Source organism: Taudactylus pleione, unplaced genomic scaffold (assembly GCF_031769625.1).
Source record: "Taudactylus pleione unplaced genomic scaffold, aTauple2 ptg000609l, whole genome shotgun sequence".
In the NCBI taxonomy this organism is placed as follows: Eukaryota; Metazoa; Chordata; class Amphibia; order Anura; family Myobatrachidae; genus Taudactylus; species Taudactylus pleione.
In genome coordinates, this window is record NW_028285011.1 from 100,143 (window position 1) to 126,235 (window position 26,093).

At 45.6% G+C, this 26,093-nt stretch overlaps 1 protein-coding gene across 1 annotated transcript; it reads right to left on the reverse strand.

Annotated features, from left to right (window-relative positions):
- Positions 1 to 331: 331 nt before the first annotated feature.
- On the reverse strand, positions 332 to 18,013 carry NIPA1 (NIPA magnesium transporter 1). The gene is made up of 5 exons (XM_088454033.1): positions 17,741 to 18,013; positions 13,086 to 13,133; positions 11,782 to 11,872; positions 5,911 to 6,071; positions 332 to 1,861 (listed from the first exon to the last, which is right to left on the reverse strand). The coding sequence occupies exons 1-5, from the start codon at positions 17,856 to 17,858 to the stop codon at positions 1,350 to 1,352; spliced, it is 930 nt and encodes a 309-aa protein (XP_088310159.1). The 5' UTR covers positions 17,859 to 18,013; the 3' UTR covers positions 332 to 1,349.
- Between the last annotated feature and the right edge of the window lie 8,080 nt (positions 18,014 to 26,093).

The window sequence follows — 26,093 nt, forward strand, 5'->3', positions numbered from 1 at the left end:
GATGTTTTATATACTTAAACATTGCTGGGTTAGCTTATAATGAAGTCACTGGATCAAACATTAATATTGCTGTAATATTCAGTGTGCTGTGGTGGAAGGTTGACTCAGTTGTAATGGGATGGGTACGTGATGCCGGCGCTCAATATCCCAACGCCGGGATCCCGACAGAGTTAGGATACAGACTGTCAGTATGTATCCTAACTCTCCCCCTCTCACTGTCCCTAACCCTCCCTCCCTGGTGCCTGAGCCTAACTTCCTCCCCTAGTGCCTAAACCTAACCTCCCCCACCCCGCACCCTAAATCAAATCTACCCCCCCCTTAAGGTGCCCACACACATAGCGACATTTTAAACGATTTGGCCGATTTCGACGAGTCGGGTAAAAAAAGTACAAATCGTGAGTTTATACTCACGAGCACGATGCCGATGCGCGTCCCCGTTCGTCGTACATCGCATCTTCTGATCTGCCGTGCTGTAGGGCAGATTAGCCAATCTGGGATACAATGCATTGGCTGCAAGATAGATCTTTAGTCAGATTGGACATTTTTAACTCCAAATCGTGATCACGACGGCAAGGGAGCTCCCGTGAAAGTTCATGAGGAAAGTGGCCATAAAATCGTATCATGAGGACATCGGTATGTGTGTGGGCACCTTTAGTGCCTAAACCTAACCCCCCCCTAGTGCCTAACCCTAACCCTCGATACTTGACTTCGGGATTCCGGCAGTTGGAATGCCGGCGCTGGGATTATGACAGGTGTCAGAATTCCGGCACCGGCATTGTGAGCACTGGAATCCCCGTGGTTTAGGATATTCACCGCATCCCGTTGTAATAAGTCTATACAACCAAAATGGACTTGAATGATTACTGGATTAAACAATTTTATTTAAAACGGAAACTAAGGGCCTGATTCAAAGTTCTACAATTTTGCACAGCCCCTGCAACCTTGTACGCAGAGGCTATGCAATAATATTATAATGCCGCAGGAGGCATCTAGTGTAAATAGACGCTACCTGATGGCTTACGTGATGAAGGATTTTCGGACGCAACTGCCAATCAGGCTGCAGCATCCGGGCACTGCAAGCGATCTCACAGTAGGCGATCTGCACATGCGCAGTACAGATCCTATGCAGAGTTGTACGTAAACCATCAGCTTTGTGTACAATTTTGAATCGGCCCCTAAGCCAAGTGAAGCGTCTCTGAGGGTAAAGGCTGTCTGACAGTGAATTGTGCTATCAGTTTTGGGTATTTGGAGTATCTGTATAATAGTTACACATATACAGGCACACATCAGAGCAGGTAAGAGTCAGCTAGGTTATTTTGACATGGAATGTCCTGTCAATTTGTACTTTTTCATTCTTTTTTCTCCAGTGTCTTGTTCAGCTCTCGAAAGCTTATGTTAAGCTCTTTAAACATTTGAATTAATATGACTCCAGTGGAGACAGTGATGAAACCACATAATATAGCCAAGAAGTCCACTGCGCCTACTTTGGTCCATTCTTGAAACAGTATTGCTGTTGCGAACAGAACTGATGTTGTGAATATCACGTAATAGACAGCACTAAATATACAAGAGTCAAATTCTTCTAATGCCTTGTTAATATATCGAAACTGGATGAGGATGCTGCACCCCAATACTGCTATTAGACACATGAAAATGTATGCTGCTCTCGTGCTGCTTGGATTGTTGGTGAAGGCATCCTGAGCAACAAGGCCAATACCTTTGGTGCAGGGGACAGTGAATGTCCCTAACAGTGAGCACACCCCAATGTAAACCATGATATTTTTCTTTCCGTAAGCTGGTGCTAACCAAAATATCAGCAATGTCAACATCAGGAGAACAATGCATAGGTAACAGAGGAACACTGAAACAGAAAATAAGATATAGGTTAGAATCTTAAAATGATTCCCAATAAAGCTGCACTGCCACCTGCTGTAAAATGTGCTGCACCATCCCTGAAGGACCTTCTTCAAGCATCTGTTTTTTTCTAGGACTTCTCTGTTCTGCAGAGAAGGGGGTATTGTGAACGGCAGGTCCAATCAGAAACCAAAATTGAGAATTTGTGGATTCTGGGCCTGATTCTGACTCGCTCGCGAGCGCTGTACGCTCGCAAGCGGGTCGATGGTGCCTAAGTGCGCATGCGCACGACGGAGGGAGCTCCGTCGTGCGCTTGCGCGAGACCCGGCGAGCGACGGGGAATCCGTCGCTCGGGGTATCGCACCAAAGGGGGCGAGCTGTCGATGGTGAGTGACAGCACGCCGGCGTGGCTGCCCAGACGGAGGCGTTCCCATGGGAACGCCTACCGTCTGGGCCGGCCCCACTGACATCACTAGTGATATCAGTGGGAGTGATTTTGGCTCTGATAGAGCCAAAATCACTCATGGGCTTGCGGCAGCGAGACCCTACCGCAGGGCCTCGTCGCAAGCCCGATGGTCGCGATGGTCTTGACCATCGCGACCATCATCATGGACGCTCGCTATAGCTGTGGGTGGTAACCCACAGCTATGCGAGCGTCCAAGAGGCCGCTCCAAATTGAGGTAGGAGGGCCCTGATTCAGAGCCAGCGCTCTGGTTAGAGCGTTCGGCTCTGAATCAGGCCCTCTGATTGGTTCTCCCACTCACACATTCCCTAAGCCATTTTAAAGTGGTGAACAGAACTAACTGGAATTAATTTAAAAAAAAAAAATGGCTGAATGAGTGGCCAACAGGGTCCAGATACAGGGAGGAACAGCTTAGCAACATTTTACAGTAGTATAGAGCTTTAAACTAATATAGATTTTTCATTTATACAGACTAAATATGATATAAAACAATATATTTATTCAATAGATGAAATACTAAACGTGATAAAAACAAAAATAATTCACAATTGGAGTGACAGAATATTAATCCTTAGGGCATGATTTCAGTAATAGCATAAAAAAATAAATATACAACAAATAAAAAAAAAAAAAGAAAAATCAGTCAAAGTTCATCCGGAGAACCTCAAAGACATAAAATGAAAGAATAAAAGTAACACCAAAGAAATAACATTTAGAAATTGTTTAGGTTGCAGGGGGAGGTTAGACTGAGGCAATAGAGGGAGGATTAAGGGAGAAACACCGCAGGATCGCAGCTCTAACCTGGAAGTCACAGTCACATGACCACTGGGATCTGGAAGACATGCTAGACTGGCTGCAACCGTCAGGAGCAGGTAAGATACCACTGGGCCACCAGGGACAATATGTCGACATTGTAACAGGTCGACATTTAATCACAGTCTACATGATGAATGTTAACATGGCAACACCGACAATATGATGGTTGACATATCATACCAGACCTGCTGAACAGAACTTCAGAACTGAGTATTGTAAGTCTTTTTACTCTCAGTCCATTGGGGAAAACTGGATACCACGGAGTATAGAGTGTGGTGACAGGAGCTTGGGCATTTTACATTTTCTGAAAATAGCTCAAACTTCACCCTCTATACATCCCATTTGCTGCCTGGGATGGCATCCAGTTTTCCCAAATGGGCTGAGAGAAATGCATTTAACGTTAAGTACAATGTCCCATTTCTTTTCTCGTATCCAACTAAGGTACACTCACCTTATGTCCATAGGTAAACTATGGTGGCCCTGACTTATGAAGCAGATACCACCTTGGGTTATGCTTAGAATTTAGTGTACCAAGACCTCCTGGGCCAGTCCGATACTACCAGAAATGAAAGTAGGCCCTCAATATGTTTTTTGTTGTTAGGATCCCAGGAATCATCACTACCAAACGAAACAGACAAATCAGATTAAAGCTCCAAGAAATGGAGATGGAGCCTACAAGTCTGTGAATACTCTGACCAGGAGCAGAAACGTTCCACCTTGTGTCTCTCAACTAAGATACCACCATGTCAACATCTGGATAAAGGGACTAATCCCAAGGGTGAAGTGTTTGTCTGCTAAGAAAATCTGCTTCTCAGTTTCCTACCCCGTGGTTGAAAACCACTGCGATAGCTGGAATGTTTTGCTCAAACCAACACATTATCCTAATGGTCTCGCTCATAGCAAGGGCACTTTTGGTGCCTCCTTCTTGGTTTATGCAAGCAATAGCTGCATCATTGTTGGACTGGATATTGAAGGTCCTTCCTTTCAAGAACTGGCATTGAATATTACTCAGAGTTCCAGTACTTATATTGAAAGATTGAAGGACAGTCCCACAGCCTGAACCTCGAATCTGAGGATGCAGTTGTCCCTCAAATTGGAAAAGGAAAGTATCAGGTTCATAATAGGTCAAAAGGAACAATCCTGTTTCTGGGTCAGAAAGAAATGTGAGTAAAAATCCAAAACTGCTGTTTCAGGAAAGGAGTAACTACTCCTACAAAAACAAGGGACACCTGTCAGGACAGAATGTTTGGTCTCTAGAAAGATAGGTAGGAAAACAGTAACTGGATATTGACTTCAGGAGATATAGGAACTATCCTAGATCTCCTGTTGTGGAATCAAACCATTGTTCCTGGAAGGAGAGCAGATTGTCCCCCACCACATGAGTACCCATGTGGGTGGTCTTCAAGTCATGCTGACTGCTTGTCAGAGGCTTGGTAGCTTGCAGCCTAGCTGCACAAGCCTGCTTACCTCTCTGCAGCTCTCCATGGGAAGCAGAAGAAAAACCTTTGGAAGTCTGGGCCTGATTCAGACCCGCTCGCGAGTGCTGAGCGCTCCCAAGCGGGTCGATGTTGGCCCAGTGTGCATGCGCACGACGGAGGCGACTCGAGACCCGGATAGCGATGGGCAAGCCGTTGCTCCGGGTCTCGCTACAAAAGGGGGTGTGCTGTCGATGGTGAGTGACAGCATGCCCCCTTTGGTGGGCGTGCTGGGGGTGTGGCTGCCCAGACGGAGGCGTTCCCATGGGAACGCCTACCGTCTTGGGCCGGCCCCACTGACATCACAAGTGATGTCAGTGGGAGTGCTCTCGGCTCTGATAGAGCTGAAAGCACTCCAGGGCTTGCGGCAACGAGACCCTACCACAAGGGCCTCGCCGCAAGCCCGATGGTCGCGATGGTCTTGACCATCGCGACCATCTTCCTGGCCGCTCGCTATAGCTGTGGGTGGTCACCCACAGCTATACGAGCGGCCAGGAGGCCGCTCTAAAAATTAAGAGGGACGGCCATGATTCAGAGCGAGTGCTCTGTCAGAGCGTCTGGCTCTGAATCAGGGCCTCTGTCTCCTTACCTTCTTGTTTGGATGAAAGGAGCAAAACCATTGATTGAGCATTGTGTCTAGGGTATGTAGCCTTATGCATTATCAAGGTTTGGACTGGACATTACCACCCAGAGTATGGAAGGAACTCCAGAGTACTCATAGACTCTGGATTTGTCTTCCAAGTACAAATCCAAAGTACACGCTGGGCCGTGACTGCCAAGTTTGAAATCTTAGCCCCAGTGAGTCTCATATCAATGGTGGCTTCTCCCAGATACTTAGAGGCCACATGGATATTGCTTTCCCTGTGTTAGCACATCCGACTACATCTCGCAGCTTAAAAAAAAAGGTAACAGAACCAATGCTGCATGGGGATGGTCCCAGTGCTCAGACCAAGCAATCAGGTAAGTCTGGCTGCAGATGCATACAACTAAATTTGACCATTTTAGCTGTTCAGTACTCCAAATGGGACATAATAAATGGGACTTTGGGATGACTCTACACATTGTCAAACTGTGGAGATCAAGTGCCATATTTTCTGCTAGTCCAGATTAACTACCAATTGATCCCTATCAAAGTTGGGAGCTATTACAGGTGCACATACAACCAAATTGGGGAATATATATAGGAATAATATATATAGGAATAAGGATAGCCAATCAGTCCCCATACTATAATACCAAGTTATAAATCCAGCACAGCTAACCAGAATGGAGATGATGAAAATCCTAGAAAAATCACTGTACCTGGGTTGGAAAGTTTATCTTCAAACTCGGCTCGAGAAGTTATATTTTCAGATTTAGGGGAATGGATAATCAGAATAATAGAGCCCACGCAGCTGAGCAGACATCCAAGTTTGCCCAGGAAGTTGAGCCTTTCTTTCAGTAGATATGAAGCTAAGACAGACCTTTCAAATGTAAAACAAGATAATACAGAACATCAATCTTTCACAAATATCTTAGATTATTTATTTTCAAATACATGTTAATGTGTTTTGAACAAATGACAATGGATTTTATGTGTACATGATTTTCAATGTTTAAGACCACTTTAACTACTGTAAAATACTAAATAATTACATGTAATACACTGAACAGTATCAGGAGATCATACATAGGTCACCCTATCATATTTCTAATAAGCAGTGAATGTATTGTGACTGGCTTTAGTAGTGAAAGAGTGATAACAGAAAGTGTCCTGTCATGGAATATATGAACAGCATGGTGGCATAGTGTTTGAGATTTGTGTCTTATTAGCACTGAAGCTGTGGGCATTATGCTAGAGTACAATTGGTGTGCAGTTTGTATGTTTTCCCTATATTTTGCAGGGTTTCTTCTTGGAGCTATGCTTTCCTTCTGCAGTCCCCCAAACATTGGCTTCTGACAATGAAACCTAGGGCCCCATTTAACAATGAGACATAACCTCTTTAGCTAGTGTACAAAGGGTTATGCCCTCCTTTCAGTATTCAACAAAACCGCAGTACACTAAGATTACTGCTGTTTCGCAATGTATCGCTTACGCCATCAATAGATGGAGAGAGCGATATGTACCCATTGCTGGCAATGGGGACACAGCACAGCCTTCATCAGCGTAGCCTTCCAGGCACTGCTGGTACCCCCTGCCGGCTGAAAGAGTCATGCGCATGTGCAGACTGGCCATCACGCATACGCATGACACAGCAGCCCCTCGCAGGCAGCGATAGGCTGCCAGCAACAGAGCGGAGGATGCCACTGACGAGGGGGGAAAATGCTGGACCTCGCTGGAGGTAATTAATGTTAAATATCAATGGTATATTAGTTATTATCACTGCAATACTAAATTAAATAAGCAGCTGTTATTATGACTTGTTGTTAAATGGGGCCCTAGTGTGTGTGTGTGTGAGTAATGGACAGTTTAGACTTTAAACCTCAACTTGCACAGTGACTGATCTCAATGATCAAAACATCTTTTGTGAAGCGTTATGTAATATGTTGCTGCAATATTAATAAAAGGGTGATAATAAACTGGCTTTACTAGGTAAAAAGATGACAAGTCAAGAGGTTTAAACACACCCATATACCATAAATCAAATCCTAATGAAATAGTAAATTATAATAGAATAGAGTCTCCCAATCTGTGTGCCGCGGCTCCCTGGATTGCCGCAGCGCTGTCACTGGGGTGCCGCACCCTGTGACCTAACATGGTTGTCTGATTTTTTTTCCCCACGTCGGAAGAGGATCGGGTTGGTGAGCGGAGTGGAGTGGGTGTGGGGATTGCAGCGTGCAGGAGTGTGCGGGAGCTGTCAGAAAGGCTGCTTGTTGCTGAATGGGGTCCTAGCTGATCTGCGGAGCTGAACGGCGCTGGTGATCGTAGCTACTAAAGGTAAAGGGCGGGGAGAGGGCTGCATAGAGAACTATAGGGGTCTGCAAGGAGAGATAGAGAGGGTTGGGTGGTGGTGGGTACGCGCATATAGTGATGAGTGCTACATAGTGTTCTATAGAGAGGGGGCCGCATAGGGAACTACAGGTGGGGGAGAAGGGCTGCAATGAGAGATAATTGGAGAGGGAGCTGCACAAGTAGACAGGAGACACTTGGAGGGGGCTGAGTGCCACATAGTGTTCTATAGGGAGGAGGGCTGCAATGAGAGACATTTGGAGGGGGCTGCAAAGGGAGAGACTTGGAGTGGGCTGCAATGAGAGACATTTGGAGGGGGCTGCAAAGGGAGAGATGCAATGGAACAGAGATGGGGCAATGAGTAAGAATAGCACAGTTTTTCTTTCTTTTTAAATACTTATTACGTTATTTTGACCCAAATACTTTAAAAATGTGACTCCTCGATAATTATATTGGTTTGGGGGTGCCTTGAAAAAATTAAGGAGACCCTGTGGATGCCTCGAACTGAGAAAGTTTGGGAAGCACTGTAATAGACATATACTAGTCAGCAATTAGAAATCTAACAGAGTATATTATTTTCACTGAATGAATAAAATCCAGCCAAATGCACAAGACATAGGATTTTAAAGTTTATTATATTTCTATTTTCATGTTGCCTTTGTGCAACTTTGAGCTGATCTACAATCTGTCAAACAGCATTGTATGTACACGTTACACTTGGTTGGCGTACAAATACAGGAAGCTTGTCCCCCAGACAAGAAAAGTATGGTTCCTCTACCGAGGACACCATCAGTCGCACCATTGAAACCAGCCCTATGGTAAGTGCAGATTATCCATCTGAGTATGGTCTCCTATGTGAGCGATTGAGCATCTGTGTACGCACACACTTAAGTGACACTCATGTAACACGCCCAAAACACGTCCATAATACGGACCATCTCCACCTCCCAGTCATCGCCCAGCACTTTTCCAAGACATCCCTGACACTGTGCATCTTAATCGCAACAGCGCCTTTGTTCATCCACTCTGTAATGCATGCACTGTAGGAAATTTTAGGGATTTTCCCCCATGCGCAGCACCAAAGAAAATCACTCATCGGCATTGCGTGCAACTCTGCCTCAGGCCCACAGCCTCACACGTCTCACCAACTGAGGTTGAAGCTTCAAAGGTAGTAAATAGATTCAAATGTACATTATGCAGCAGTCTAAGGGCCTGATTCTGAGTCACACGCAATTTGCACACAATGCCAAAGTTCATGTAATTGAGGGATTATTTGCAACTGCACACATGCAAGAAGAGTGTACGCACAAAAGGTGCTGATCCGATCGGGACAGAAAGGTTGCGGAAAAGGGATGGGCATTCCTGGGAGGGGACTGGGTGGTGGCATGAAGTGAACACAAAAAAACCCCTGTCTTATGGGCGTGTTATGGGAGTATCACGGCATGTAAATGCAAGTGGTTGCGTTCACTGACACACAGCTGCAATCACAGGAGGCCGTGGTCAGAGACACTGCGTCTGCCAAAGGGGTTGGTGCAATTTTCAATGGTGCAGCCAATGGTGACATATAAGAACGCACCAATCAGTATTACAATGTGTACAGGCGCTAAAGGTGGACGTCTCAGCCCTTGAGCATTCAGCCACACAGACAGGGCCGGATTGAAGGCCACATGGGCCTAGAGCTGAAAATGATCAAGGGCCTATTATGAGAAGCAGAGGAGGTGTGACCATTACTGTGTAGGTGTGGAGAGTGCCATGTGGGAGTGTATACACCCTACACTATCAGCCCCAATGTCTCCCTAAATATGTAAAAGCAAAAAAAAAAAAAAAAAGCTTAATTTTGTGAGGTAACTAGAAATACAAATCTACTACTTATGATCTATGGGTGACCTTGTGGACAGCAGATGGCCAGTCAACATCATGCTGTCACGATGATGGGGCTATTTGTATGTGGAGGCCTGGAGCTGTAGCTACATTTGCCCCATTGTTAATCTGGCCCTGCACACAGATGTACACAATGGAAGGAGTTTGTATGTATAAATTCACAGACAGGCTACCGGCAATAGATGCTGTTGCGTGCAGTGTTCCACTTCTGGGATTACTTTCCTGGCCTAATAAAATTACGTTTTCAGGTTAGAATTTTTGTTTTCTGTAGTTAGTTTTGTTAGCTCCCCTGCATTTTAAGTACAAAATTTGGCAGGGAATTTATACAGGGAATTTCACCATTAAAACCAGGAAAATAAACTGGTAGAGACCAGGGAATCTGACAGTATGAAAGCGGAAACACTGGTTTGCGTGCGACCCAGCATCATGCCCAAAATAACAAATCTACCCTATACTAACAAAGCAATTAGTAAGAGCAGATGTCGGGTCCCTTGTGGAATCTTAAATAGGGCAAATTACACTGAATTTGGAGACAACGAACAGGACAAACTATAGTGTAGACCACAAGTAGCTAATGAGAACACATTCAAGTGTATCTCTTTTAGTACATTTGGTTACTAAAGTTTCTGATATTAAAGAACTATTCCAATGTGGGTATTTGGGGGTTGAAAGGACTCTAACCCTTCCCATGCCAGCCTGATGTTCACCCCAGATGTGCCATAAGTAGAGAAGAGAATAAGCAGAAAACCAAATATTTGTTTGAAGCCCTTTACTTGTAACTGAGGACTGTGGGATAGTTTTCTTTTATCTCCACAAACATCAGATCTCTCATGAGACTAATGCGGGCTATAGATCTACGGCTCGATTCCCCGTTCCGTTGTCAGATCAGGAAATTCAACATGTTAAATGTCCCCGACTCGCCAATTCCTACCATTTTCATGTCGGAGTCGGGAAATTGAGATTGTCCAACATGTTGGATTTCACCGATTCCCCAACCCCGGCAGGACTGGGAATTGCCGCGACAGCAGCTAGATGTATGGGCCCCATAAGCTCAAAGGGGGACATTTATCAAACCTTCTAAAAAGGACAAGTGGAGGTGTTGTCCAAAACAACCAGTGAGATTGCATGTATAATTGTATAGACTGTGGGCCTGATTCAGACCCGGTCGCAAGCGCTGAGCGCTTGCAACCGGGTCGATGTTTGCCCACTGGGCATGCGCACGACGGAGCCGGCTCCGTCGTGCGCATGCGTAAGATCCGGCCAGCGACGGGTGGGCCGTCGCTCCGGGTCTTGCACCAAAGGGGGTGAGCTGTTGATGGTGATTGACAGCTCGTCCCGTTTGGTAGGCGGGCAGGGGGGTGGTGGCTGGCCAAATGGAGGCGTTCCCGAAGGAACGCCTGCCGTGTGGGGGCGGCCCCACTGACATCATCAGTGATGTCAGTGGGAGAGCTTCCGGCTCTATTAGAGCCAGAAGCTCTCTGGGGCTTGTGGCTACGAGACCCTACCACAAGGGTCTCGTAGCAAGCCCAATGGTCACGATAGTCTTGACCATCGCGACCATCAACCTGGCCGCTCGCAATAGCTGTGGGTGGTTACCCACAGCTATGCGAGCGGCCGGGAGGCCGAACAAAAAAAACAAACAAAAAAAAAACGCCCTGATTCAGAGCGAACGTTCGTTCAGAGCGTCCGTCTCTGAATCAGGCCCTGTGTTAGATAATCATCCACTTGTCCTTTTTAGAAGGTTTGATAAATCTTCCCCCAGAAGTTGCCAAGCAGCAGCAGGAGTGTGCTGTATACAGGACATATTACTGCAGGCTGTAGAATCATAATACGTTATTCCCAAGGACAATAATGAGAACAAAAGCAGTACTTTATGCATCTATGATTGCACAGTGCCATCTGTGCATATGGATGTGCAGGTTAGCACAGCAATATGGCGCTGATAATAACTTTAGCATATTTTGGTTTCTTTTCATTGAAGCTTGTCTGACATGTATGGTCTGGGCAGTTCTATGGAGAATGTGGGATAACAGTCATGTGCCTACTTCTATTCACAAACAGATAGGATATTTTGTATTGCAAAGAAAAATCTTAAACTTGAATGTGGTCATTTTTGATCAGCTTACTATTCAGCATTTATGGACGGTATGCCTTGTAATTTTATACCATATGCCAACATTAGTGATGTAGAACGGCCAGATGTTTGCACCGACACACAGGCAGCACATGGTCTTGGCCACCCTCTCTGCAATAGTTATCAGACCATGTCTGCCAGATGTATTATTATCTATGGGTAAAAAGTGTATGGATTCAAATTTTAGTGTATACAATAATGACAAATAAATATTATGTAGACCACCTACCCAAAAGGAATGCCCAGAGCTCCCAAGGGAGTCACAAGTACAGCTGGAGCAGTGTTATATGCTAGGAAATTTCCAATCTGCCCCAAAGCCACTAAGAAAAAGTCAAAATATCACATTGCATTTCAGTCACAGTTATGCTACATAAATCACTAGTTTAAAATTAAAACCAAAGTGTGCCTGATGTAACCTTCTACATACAACCAGAGCATTACATATAATACCATATTACTGACCCACTTTAATTTGCAATCTCTAGGTTTTACAATATATTCAATAAAGGCTACTTTTATTTTTGTTACTATGTAGAATAAAGATAAATATACAAAAAGCCTTCAAAGTTGATGTCATATGTTCAGTCAGGCAATGTAAATATTTTCTAAATATTTTGTACTTAAGTCTATGGTGTATGTGATTCCCATTCAAAATCTGTATACTGTAACTTATCTGGCGTAGCTGGAACCATATGGTTTTAACTTTTGTGTGCCCAGTGTTAACAGCTATTATCCATGTAGACAACTGGAAGAGTGGAGAATTCTGGGATGGTTTGATTCTACCTCCTTTTCACTTGCTAAAATCTCTGGCCCACAATACCCCATTGCCCATTTCTAAGCATGTTCTGGTCCTATTGCTGACAAGAGTGTAAGCTCATTTGGGCAGTAAAATGTTTGTGCTTTACAAATATAATAATGATAATAAATAATAACACTAAATACATACAGCAATCAGCTGTTTACACTAGCTGGTATACAACACATAAAATGTGTGATAAAAGTCTAATGCTGAGTACACACTTGTTGCTCGATCGATGCACATATCATGCATGCAATGGCGGGTGTTTACACTCGATATGTCTCTGAATTATGTCATTCACAGACATAAAGGTCGGCTCTGCAGCACAGCCGATGTCGATATATCGGTTAATCTGCATGTGTGTACGGGCACCTGCCGACCGTCCATACACTGGCTGCAGGGACTGCCTATACTGACATCACAACTGAGTGGGCAAATTTAAATGCCAGCGCTCATTTGTGATGTCCGGCCAGAAAAATCGAGCGGCCGACTGGCAAGTGTGAATAGCTTACAAACAGGCTGATCGGACGGCGGATCGGTCTGCTGACAGATCGGTCGTTTAAGTGTGTACCCAACATTAGAGATCCAAAAACATATGACTTTGATCTCTTAGTTCTATTGCCAGATGTATCAATGCCATCATTGTCACTTGCGCAAAAAGGTGCATGAGAATATGAAATGATAGATCTGATTATGGATATTATTTATAAAGTACAACTAAGCTTGCTACTTACTTGTGATGGTGCCAGCCCACCAAATCAAGTCTGTAAGGTAAGATGCACCTACAATAATGACAAAAAAACCTTCTAAATGCAGACAGTAACATAAGGGGTAAGTGAAACACTCATATAACACTTCGCGGTCATGTTTCAAACCTTCAATTTACTTTATGGCTGGAATGAATTTCCCTCCTTCTCAAGAGAGAAGAGAATGTAGATCATTAGTCTCACGTAGTATTATGCAAAGGTGCAAATTTGCATTAGAAACTTTTATTTCTATGAAACTATGCACTAAACAGGTAAATGCAAATTGCTATCTGGCTGCTATGATTTCAGTGAAAATGTGCACCTTTTAGCAAATGTTAGTAAGTAACCCTGAGTGGTTCTAAATGTGTGGCTACTATAAACTACTGGCTCTTATAAATTCAGTATTTCTTATTTCCACTACTCCAAGTATATTAAACAATGCAGCGCCAGTCTAAAGACTAATTTTAAATTTGTAAATACAGTAAAGACACACATCCACTAGACGATTAAATTAAGCGATTGAACGATAACGTTATCATTCAATTATCGTTTGAAAATAGTTTACAGATCGTTTAAAAAAATGTCTAAAACGACCAGCGATGCACGCTTCCGCTGGTCGTTTAGATATCATCATATGTTGGAAACAACAAAAAGTATTCCCCCAGCACACTGAATGAAATCAGCAATAAGATTTGAAAAACTACATGGTGGTAGATAATTCAGAGATCTCAGTTGCATATATTTGCAAAGATATGGCTAAGCCTCCGGGCCGCGTCACGGCGTCTCTGATACCGGAGGTCCCTATCACTTGGTCAGAATCTGGGGTGCAGAACCCAAAAAAATCCGGCGATAGCCAGCCACCCCAGCGAAGCACACCAGTGAGAGACTAAAGTGTTAGTATAGGATTAAAGGAAAAACTATGTGTTAATAAGTGAAGGTGTAATTAAAAGGCTAAGAAAAAAAATATATATATATTATATATATATATATATATATATATATATATATATATATTATACACACACATACACACAAAATATATTGGACAGTTGGAAAGTGTAAAAGTGCTAAATAAAGTGTTAATGTGTGCCTCACCAGAGCAGCCCAGCCACACCAACCCCAAGGGGCACCGCACCCCAAACTCATCCACAAAACTGATAAGTATATCCAATTTGGGTAATAATTGCCCAATATACAATATGACGATAACGTCAGGTTCAATATGTTTGCAGATGATTGATGTGCCTACACTGAACAACTGCTTGTTCAGTGTAAGCACATCACAGACTGACAAACGACTGCACGATTACAATGTCGTATTCGTGCAGTCGTTTTGATGTCTGCAAGTGGATGCATGTATAAAAATATCCTCTAATGCACGGGAGCTTGTCCTATTTCATGTACAGCCATGGCCAAAAGTTTTGAGAATGACACAAGTATTGGTTTTCACAAAGTTTGCTGCTTCAATGTTTTTAGACCTTTTTGTCAGATAGTACCATGGTATATTGAAGAAAAATTACAAGCATTTCATAAGTGTCAAAGGCTTTTATTGACATTATATTAAGTTTATGCAAAGAGTCAATATTTGCAGTGTTGACCCTTCTTTCAAGACCTCTGCAATTCCCCCTGGCATGCTGTTAATCAACTACTGGGACACATACTGACTGATGGCCGCCCATTCTTGTCTAATCAATGCTTGGAGTTTGTCAGAGTTTGTGGGTTTTTGTTTGTCCACCTGCCTCTTGATTATTGACCACAAGTTCTCAGAGGGATTAAGGTCTGGGGAGTTTCCTGGCCATGGACCCAAAATTTTGATGTTTTGTTCTCTGGGCCACTTAGTTATCACTTTTGCCTTATGGCAAGGTGCTCCATCATGCTGGAAAAGGCATTGTTCATCACCAAACTGTTCTTGGATGGTTGGGAGAAGTTGCACGGAGGATGTTTTGGTACCATTCTTTATTCATGGCTGTGTTCTTAGGCAAAACTGTGAGTGAGCCCACTCCCTAGGCTGAGAAGCAACCGCACACATGAATGGTCTCAGGATCCTTTACTGTTGGCATGACACAGGACTGATGGTAGCGCTCGCCTTTCCTTCTCCGGCCAAGCGTTTTTCCAGATGCCCCAAACAATCTGAAAGGGGATTCATCAGAGAAAATAACTTTACTCCAGGCCTCAGCAGTCCAATCCCTGTACCTTTTGCAGAATATCAGTCTGTCCCTGATGTTTTTCCTGGAGAGAAATGGCTTCTTTGCTGCCCTTCTTGACACCAGATCATCCTCCAAAAGTCTTCGTCCTGTGTCATGCCAACAGTAAAGCATCCTGAGACCATTCATGTGTGGGGTTGCTTCTCAGCCAAGGGAGTGGGCTCAATCACAATTTTGCCTAAGAACACAGCCATGAATAAAGAATGGTACCAAAACATCCTCCAAGAGCAACTTCTCCCAACCATCCAAGAACAGTTTGGTGATGAACAATGCCTTTTCCAGCATGATGGAGCACCTTGCCATAAGGCAAAAGTGATTACTAAGTGGTGGTCAATCCGCAAGAGGCAGATGGACAAACAAAAACCCACAAACTCTGACAAACTCCAAGCATTGATTAGGCAAGAATGGGCAGGATGTGGCCCAGTATTTGATTGACAGCATGCCAGGGCAAATTGCAGAGGTCTTGAAAAAGAAGGGTCAACACTGCAAATATTGCATAAACTTAATGTAATTGTCAATAAAAGTCTATGACACTTATGAAATGCTTGTAATTTTACTTCAGTATACCATAGTAACATCTGACAAAAAGGTCAAAAATCACTGAAGCAGCAAACTTTGTTAAAACCAATACTTGTGTCATTCTCAAAACTTTTGGCCATGGCTGTATATAAACATTAAGTCATGCACAGGCCCGAGTTTACAAATCATGCTTTCTTCTGAGCCACTCTCAGCTCTCCCCCACCCACCACAATGCTCCATTGTTCTTCCTCCCTTTGCATTCCACCTATATAAATACACAAATATAATAATGATTACATGTTTTAAATAAATAATTAATATGTGCAATATTGAGCAGAGTGCCAGCATCTTCTACTCCTTGCCCCAGTTGTGTGGCTTTGATATAAATCCAAGCCTGCTTATGCAGAGAAACATCTAGACAGGACATTTCTTAACATAGGGAAAACAAGATTGGATCTTTAGTGGTGTTTGCAGAGGTTGGAAACGGGCTGCCGGTACTCAAAATATATCTACAGCTCAGTACCAACTCTAAAGCACACCATCTCTTGAACAATATATAACTCAGAGTAGAGTAGTCCACCAGCGCTGCTAGAGTATTATCTGTGGAAATGTTCTGTATTCTCCAAAAAGGAAATATTATTATTATTATAAGTGTAGGACACTTGGGTTCTCTCTGCAATGAGTCCGTAAAGTACACAAGTACCGAATACATTAAAGATTGCTGTTTGTGGAAAATTGACGAAAATTTCCTGTTTTTCTGTTTGGGGATGGATAATACTCTAGCAGCGCTTGTGGACTACTCTACTCTGAGTTATAGGACTTTAGATGGGTTTAGCCATTTTATGTGGCTAAAACCGGTCTAATTGGGTGCAACAAGCACGATAATTAACGGGGACCCAAAAACAATTGAATTGCTACATTGGGTGCCCATTAAATAGCACGGTTAAAAAAAACAATAGAATTGCCCCAATAAAGTTTAAATCCAGAATATCTGAAATCGTGGCAACTTCCCTGTTATGGATCCCAGGTATGTGGTCATTCTTGATAGGAAGTTATAAATAATATTAACATAATAATAGATGCTACACCCATGAACTTGTTAACCACCCAGACAAGGAGTTTGCAAATAGGTCAGATATCCCATAACACACATTACAATATTTAGAGAGCAATAATACTCCCTGCAGACCAACAACCTTTACATCAACTGTAAATGAGATAGCAGGTTATGTTCAGGATATGCTAGCACATTTATGGCTGAAAACAAAAACATATCTACCAATATATCTCACACACTATGAGCAAATGTAACTAATTCATTTACAGCAGCTACAACACCAGCTAATGTTATACAAATGTGATACATGTTATATAATATTATTTGTCAATTTGTCATAGGGCATCCAATAGTGACGTCCTTCTGGATAACTTATTCAGTTTGTTAACCTTTTAAAAAGATCAGAAGCTGTGTAAAACATGCAATATTCAGGAGGATCAGTGACTCTATATATTTTGATGTGTATAGGACAAATGAAATGTTTTTTTTTGCCATCTGCAAAGAAATGTTTCTAGGTAGCGGTCAGTAAACTTAACCCTCATAGGGAATGCTATAGTCTACATGCCGATCTCCAGTTGTTGTGGGACTGTAATACTGGAAATAGTAGTCCACAAGAGCTGTAGCTTTTCCTGTTAGCCTGCCAAAGCCTCATGCTGCTAGATTTTAAATGAAGATACATGGCCACATATTCATTCTGACACCACTGCTATGTACTGGCAGGACAAAGGCCACAGCTGATGGAAAAGCTCTGATCTCTAATGACTGCAGCCACTGAGCTGCGCAAGACGCATGACTTACTGCACCAGCCTCTGTGTACACTGAATGTCACACCTGCCCAGAGCCTGGCACCCTGCCCTTTGTACCTCTTGTGCGGGCTCTCAAGATGCCTTTCTTCTGCAGCACAAACGTGGAGCCATTGAGCAGGCTGGAGAAAATAGCCACGCTCAGCCCCAGGAAGGGCAGCTCTGCTTGGAAGTCCATCCTAGCAATTCCCTGCAGTTATGCTATTAGCGCTATGCCGGCAGCCTTGTCATCGTCTGTGCTGCTGTCAAAGCAGTCCGTGTCAGTCTTCCCTTCCGGGTGTATCCCTGCTGCTGCTGCTGCTGCTGCTGTCACTGTTGGTGCAGCAACCTCTGGACTGGGTGCTCCACTAGTAATAAGTCAGTCACACACTAGTCATACAGGGCTGTAAACTAAAGAGGTAAAGTACTCTTTTTTTCCTTGTAGAAACTTTATTGCAAAAACAAAGTGACACAATACATAGGCATTTTGTTCTTCTGTTCTAAAAATTAAATTTATATGCTGAATTTTTTTAATACCAGTTTTTAATATATTAAATAGCAAACCCAGTAAAGAAAAATAGACCTCATCACTTTAGATATTTTTATAATACAAACTGAGGGACATTCACATACCCTCCAACATGACCCCTTCCGCCAGGTACAAAATTCTCCACTCCTGGACTTCACTCTTAATTGTTGCTGTCACCCGTGATGAAACAGCCTTCACATCAATGAATCAGTTCAACACAGGTGACTGCAATCATATATGCTGCGGAAAGTCCAGGAGCAGAGCATTTTGTACCTAGTGGGTCTAGCATGCAGACCCACTGCGAAAATATGGTAATGAATGATATCGCAATGCCATCGCACAGCCAGCATAGAGACGCCCACTACCGCTAACCTCGTCGCACGCAGTGAGTACTCAAGCTGCGTATGCCGTCGCAGTGGCCCATTCAATGGTGTTCAAACGGACTGACACGCCTGCATTTCTACAGCCAATCCCCCGTCACCACCTCCAAACGCTCAAAGCCTGTCACTCTCTCTGCGATGGATTCTTATCTGCGTAGGTGATCCTAATGCGATCACAATGCTAACTCACACACGCGCATTGCGGTGCATGCACAGTATGCACCACGGCCGATCTGCATACACTATTGCAGTTGCGATCCGTAATAAATCAGGCCCCAAGTCAGGGCTGAAACTAGGATTTTTGTCACCCGGGGCAAGACAGTAGTTTGGCGTCCCCCTGGTAATTCGCCCATAGTAATGCCCCCTGCAGCAGTGCCCCCTTCAGCAGTGCAGCTATTGTAATGCCCCTGTAGTAGTGCCCATATGGTAGTGCCCATATAGTAATGCCCCTGTAGTAGTGCACCTATAGTAATGCCCCTGTAGTAGTGCCCATATAGCAATGCCCCTGTAGTTGTGCCCATATGGTAATGCCCCCATAGTAATGCCCCTGTAGTGCCGCTTACACACAAAAAAAACCCAATACTTACCTTAAACCTGCTCTTCCGCTGCTGTCCGGTCCGCCCGGCTGCTCCTCGGAACTATGGGAGAGACATCATGACATCTCTCCCATATTGCCCGTGGATGAGTCGGAAGCTGTAATTCAGGAGAGAACTCCAGCCTCCAGCTACCGCGGCACTACAGTGAAGGAGCCGGGTGCCCGCTGGTAATAAAATCTTTATTACCAGCGGGCGTCCAGCTTGGAGCCCCACTGCAGTGCTGGGCTGGAGGACACTGGCGGCGGGTGCAGCGGCTCACCCGGTGCATGTGCACCTCCAGTTCCCCCCTAGTTGCGGCCCTGCCCAAGTGTAAACTACCAATATTCTCTGTGGCCAGGACTTATAACCTTTTACCCTGTGTATTGCGTCCCAGTAGCCAACAGCCTCTAACTTCCAAGCAGGTGCATATGAACACCTGAGTGGGCCCGTGTGTAGTGGGCACCCCACTTCGAGCAGTGTGCCCCTCCATAACTTACAGCCTCTGGCATGTGGGTCCCCCTTCCTACATGGCTCCATTGTCCCAGTGATATTCAGGAAGATGGCATATGCGCATGCGCACAAGAAAACAAGCCATTACCCTATACAATGCCTCCCTTACTTCTGCTCTTGACTCTGGGTCTCATTCAGACCCGCTCGCGAGTGCAGGATGCTCGCAAGTGGGTCGATGGTACCCAAATGCGCGTGCGCACGACGGAAGCTGTTCCGTCGTGCGCATGCGCGAGACCCGGCGAGCGACGGGGAAGCTGTCGCTCGGGGTCTCGCACCAAAGGGGGCGTGCTGTCGATGGTGAGTGACAGCACGCCCCCTTTGGTGGGCGTGCCGGAGCATGGCTGCCCAGACGGAGGCGTTCCCATGGGAACGCCTACCATCTGGGTCCGGCCCCACTGACATCACTAGTGATGTCAGTGGGAGTGCTTTTGGCTCTGATAGAGCCAAAATTACTCCAGGGCTTGCGGCAGCGAGACCCTACCGCAGGGTCTCGTCGCAAGCTCGATGGTCGCGATGGTCTTGGTCGCCATCATCATGGATGCATAAGCTGTCGCGATGGTCTTGGTCGCCATCATCATGGACGCTCGCATAAGCTGTGAGTTGTAACCCACAGCTATGCACGCGCCCAGGAGGACGCACCAAAAAACCCCCCAAAAACGCCCTGATTCAGAGCGGGCGCTCGTTCAGATCATCCGGCTCTGAATCAGGCCCTCTGTTGCTTCGGTGATCACTACTCACACAGATCCACACCTCAACCCTGGCATTCCAAATGCACCAGATGCCTGCAAAATTGTTCACGAACCGCCAGTGGCGTCCCTCTGTCTTCACCCGGTGCGGGGAGTTTGCACTGCGCGTCGGCATATAAGGGCGTGCCAGAGATGCAGGCTGCCCCCGAGGACTAGCCTGTGTGAAGTTCCAGCTCCCTTACTGTCCTAGGAGCTGAGTGCTGCACGTAATCAGCACCCGGCTCCTGCCACTGAGGGGGAGCCAGCACTTTGGTGTCACCCCTCGGCTGGTGACACCAGGGTGCGAAAAGCACCCCCCCCCGCACCCCTCTTGTGACGCAAGTGCGAACCGCTGAGCGACAGTGGAGAAGATCATGCTCTAAGGCAGACTTTTCAAATGTATACTTTCATCCTACAGTGCTGCCCTTTCTCTTTCTAAACAGTCATATTTCAAGAACCTCATCTCCTCTCAGTCATTAAACCCATAGCATCTCTTCGCCACCTTCAATTCCCTCCTCTGCCCATCCCCTCCTCATTCTCTGCCTGTGACTTTGCTACCTACTTTACATCTAAAAATTATTCCATAAGTCAGGACATCATATCCCACCAGTCCCCCAGCACTCCACCCCCTCCTTTCCCGGATCACTCCTATCTATGGCCCTCATTCAGAGCCGTACACTCTGAGCAGAGCGCACGCTCTGAATGAGGGCCGTCCTCCATAACTATGGAGCGTCCCCCTGGACGCTCGTATAGCTATGGGTCACCACCCACAGCCTATACGAGCGTGCAGTTTGATGGCCGCGATGGTCGTGACCATCGCGACCATCGAAACTGCGAGCCGGAGCCTGCGGTTGAGGTTTTCAACCGCAAGGCCCGGAGTGATTTTGGCTCTATCAGAGCCAAAATCACTCCCACTGATATCACTAGTGATGTCAGTGGGCCGGCTTCTGACGGGAGGCGTTCCCATGGGAACGCCCCCGTCAGGGAGGCACGCCCCCGGCACGCCCACCAAAGGGGGCGTGCTGTCAATCAACATCGACAGCACACCCCCTTTGATCAGACACAACGAACAAAGGAAAGTCCTTCGCTCGTCGCGTCTGGCGCATGCGCACGACAGAGCTCCCGCCGTCGTGCGCATGCGCAGAGCACAACATCGACCCACTTGCGAGCGGACAGCCGCTTGCGAGTGGGTCTGAATCAGGCCCTATATTCCTGCATTTGTTTGGCTATAATCCATTTCCTGGTTGCTAGCCACTGGTGACCTAAGCTGTTTCCTGACTCTGGGGGGTATTCAATATGGGAGCGAAGAGTGCTGGACTTTTCACTCCTATCGGAGGTTTGACAGGGATAAAGTATCGCCTGCCGCTTTATGCCCGTTTTCAATTTGAAGGCTGCAAAAACGGGACCCAGCGGAAAGGTAAGTATCGGGGATAAAGTATCGGGCGTGCACCCGCATTATCCCCGTATTCAATTTGAAAGCTGCGAAAACGGGACTCAGCGGAAAGATAAGTATTGAAAAAAATTTGTGAATTTTCGGGAAAGCATCCAGGGACCTGGCATGGAGGATCGCTATGGGTACCCCTGTTTTGGCCTGCGGAAGGTAAGTATGGTTCTTAAATAGCCGCAGCAGGTGTTTTTTTCCGCCTGGGAAGAAGGGGTGAAGAAGAGCACTTAGCTTTTTATTTTTCTGAAAAAAACTAGGTGCATCAAATTTGGGGTACATGAAAATGGGTGCAAGCATATTTTTAAGTCCCTAAGGTGCATTTTTAAAATTCTTTAAAAATGCACCTGCCGCTGCCACCCGCATTCTTTAAAACACTTGCCACATACTTGGGAACCCCTCCAGAATTTATTTAGATTGTTTTAAACTTGTTTCCCATATTTTTTTCATTTATTTATTTATTTTTTACTTCAAAATTCAACTAATTTTTGGGGGGAGTCACGATTTTTTATTTTAACGTTTTTTAGACAGATCATTTTTAGGGGCCATTCCCAGGGGTGCAGGCTATTTTTTTTAAACCTGCGCCCCTAAACCCCAATTCTGCACTTTTTTTCTCCACCTATTCAGTGGTGAAAATGTATCCCCGTTTTTTTACAAAGACTTTTCGCACCGGCAAAAAGTCTTTGTAATTGAATACGGGGATAATTGAAACATGCGAAAATGATGTCATCGGAACGTCTTTTTGCAGCCAAATTGAATACTGCCCTCTGTGTCCTACCAGTCTTACCAGTCTTGACCTACTCCAGCTGCACTCTCTGTCGCCATCAGGGATTAAAGTGGGACGGAACGGGGCGGTACTGCGTTCTGTCACTTCTATTTGGAGATGGAACCAGTTCCACCTCCTCCGGCTCACCTCAGCCCGGAGCCGCAGGGATGCTTCATTTGCCGGGCTCCTTCCCCACAGCGCCAGCAGCAGCCAGAACTTGGAGCTTACTCCTGACCTCCGGCTTCCAGGCTCCTCCCATGGGCGCTATGAGAGAGACGTCAAGCGGACCAGACGGCAGCGGACGCAGGAGCGGGGCTTAAGGTAAGTATTGTTTTTTTTGTGTGTGTGTTTGTGTCAGCGCGCTGCACTATTAAAGGGGGCATTACTACTGGGGGCACAATTACAGGGGGCATTACTATTGGGGCACTATAACAGGGAGCATTACTATTGGAGACACTATTACAGGGGGCATTACTATTGGGGGCATTACTGCAGGGGCCATTACCACTGGGGGCATTTCTCTTATGGCCATTAATACAAAGGGGCATTACTTCTACAGGGGGCATTACTGCAGGGATCACTACTATTATTACTATTGAGGGCATTACTACTACAGGGGGCATTACTACAGAGGGAATTCCTACTGGGGCATCACCACTGGGGGCACTACTATTGGGGGCATTACTACAGGGAGCATTACTACAGAGGCATTACCACTGGGGTCAATACTACAGGGGGCATTGCATAAGGGGCACCACTCCTGGAACACTGCATAATGGGCACCACTACTGTGGGCTCTGCATAAGGGGCACTACCACTGTGGGCACTAGAAAAGGGGCACTACTACTGGGGGCACTGCATATGGGGGACCACTAATGTGGACTCTGCATAAAGGGCACTACCACTGTGGGCACTAGATAAGGGGCACTACTACTGGGGGCACTGATAAGGGGCACCACTACTGTGGGCTCTGCATAAGGGGCACCACTACTGTGGGCTCTGCATAAAGGGCACTACCACTGTGGGCACTGCATAAGGGGTATTTCCACTGTAGGCACTGTATAAGGGGCACCACCACTGTGGGCACTACATAAGGGGCACCATCACTGGGGGCACTGCATAAGGGGCACCACTACAGTAGGCATTGAATAAGGGTCACTACTGCTGTGGACATTATGTGTAAGGGGCACTACTACTGTGGACATTTTATAAGGGTCACTATTACTGTGGGCATTGTGTATAAGGGGCACAAATGTGGGCATTGTGTGAAAGGGGCACTGCTGTGCATCATAACATGAATAGGGGACACTACTATGTGGTGTAATGTGGATAATATTGTGCAACTGGTGAGTAATATTTCATGTGGGTGCCTATATGTGAGTTTTTTTCCTGCGGGTGTATATTATGCAGTGAAATGTGAATAAGATTGTGCTAGTGTGTGGAGTAATTTGAATTGGGAATACTATTATGTGACCACACCCCTTTCTTTTGAGACCATCCCCCTTTTTACAGCGCACGCTGTCCCTTTTTTGAAAAAGCGCCTTTGGTGACTTCTCTAGGACCACTTTAAGCACTGCTCGCCATCCAGCTTCTGACATAAACTCCTGCCACTTTTGGTATGAGTCCTGGAAGTATCTGAGTACCTGTGAGAATATAGATCTCAACAAGAAATGTTGCTGCTGCTATAGGTTTTCTGTAGCCGGCTTCTAAGAGTTCATGCTGTTACCCAAGAATGACACCTCCTTAACATCAAACTCTCACTTCTCCAGTTTGGCATACAGGTTGTTATCCAGTAATCTTTTCAAGATCTGCCTGACATGTCTCCGATGTTCCTCCACAGACTTAGAATAGATGAGAATGTCATTCAAATAAACCACTGCAAAGACTCCCAAGAAATCCCTTAACACCTCATAAAGTCTTGAAACACAGCTGTGTCGTTGGAGAGGCCGAATGGCATAATTAGATACGTGAAATGTCCTGAATGGGTGTTAAAAGCCGTCTTCCAATCATCCCCTTTTCTGATGCGAATGAGATTGCATGCGCCTCTGAGATCAATCTTTGAGAAGATGGATGCCTCACGCAGTTGACCAAAGAGCACAGAGATGAGTGGCAAGGGATATGCATTCTTGACTGTGATTTTGTTCAGTCCACGGAAGTCAATATAGGGTCAGAGGGATCTGTCCTTCTGGACAAAGAAGAACCCCGCTCCCACTGGGGATTTGGACGGATGAATGAAGACTTTATCCAGAGGCTCCTAAATATAGTTCTGCATGGCTTTATCCTCCGGAATGGACAAGGCATATAATCGGCCCTTGGGAAGCCTGGCACCGGGCAACAAATTGAGGGTGCAGTCGAAGGGACGATGAGGTGGCAGGACATCGGTGTTTTTCTTAGAGAAAACTTTGGCCAGGTCACTATATGGAGCTGGAACTGATGAGGCGACAGCAGCAGAAGCCAGACGAATAGGTCGGGACAGACATTGATTGAAGCAAGATGTACCCCATTCCAGAATCCCACCGGTCTGCCACTGGATCACCGGGTTATGCTTCTTCAGCCAGAGTAACCCCAAGACCACTGGGGCCAAAGGACACTGCAGAAGAAGAAACAACAGTTCCTCACGATGTAGGACCCCAACCGTCCGGAAGAGCACTGGGGCCTCAGAAAGACTGGTTCTATCCAGTCCAATCGCCGACACAGGAATGGATAACAACAGCGGGTCAGACCCAAAGTTTGGAAAAAGGACATGTCCATGAAATTATCCACTGCACCACTGTCGACAAATGCAGAGACAGAGACCTTGGTAGGTAAATAACTGCGGTTATCAGGACAGAATTTTCTGAAGAGATGGATGCAAGGCCTAGATGAACCTCCCCTTGTTCACCTAGACCCTGTCTGTTCCCGACTTCAGAGGACAGAGCTGGGCAACATGACCTCTACCACCGCAGTAAAGACATAAACCCAATGAGCATCTCCTACATTTCTCTTCTGGTGGAAGACAAAACACTCCCAACTGCATGGGTTTTTCCAAGTCAGACTGAGCCATCCACAAAGGAGATCGAGGGGGTTGAGAAGGCAACTTCTTCTCTATTCTGCATTCCCGAAGCCATTGGTCGACCTGAATAGCCAAGTTCATGAGGTCATCCTGGGAACTAGGGGCAGGATACTGGACCAGGATATCCTCAATTTCATCTGATAAACCCCAATGAAACTGGCTCCATAAGGCTAGATCATTCCATCCTGCATCGACAACCCACTTATGGAACTCCATACAATAATCTTCTGCAGCTCTATTCTTCTGCTTTAGTGACCTAAGACTTGCCTCCGCCATGGCTGCCTTATCCGGGTCGTCGTAGAGCAACCCTAAAGCAGTAAAAATGCCTCAACTGTCTGTGAGGCCGGATTGGATGAGGGAAGACCAAAGGCCCAGGTTTGTGGATCGCCCTGTAGTAGAGAAATTATGTCTACTTATTGGGTCTCAGAACCCGAGGACCTGGGCCGGAGTCTGAAA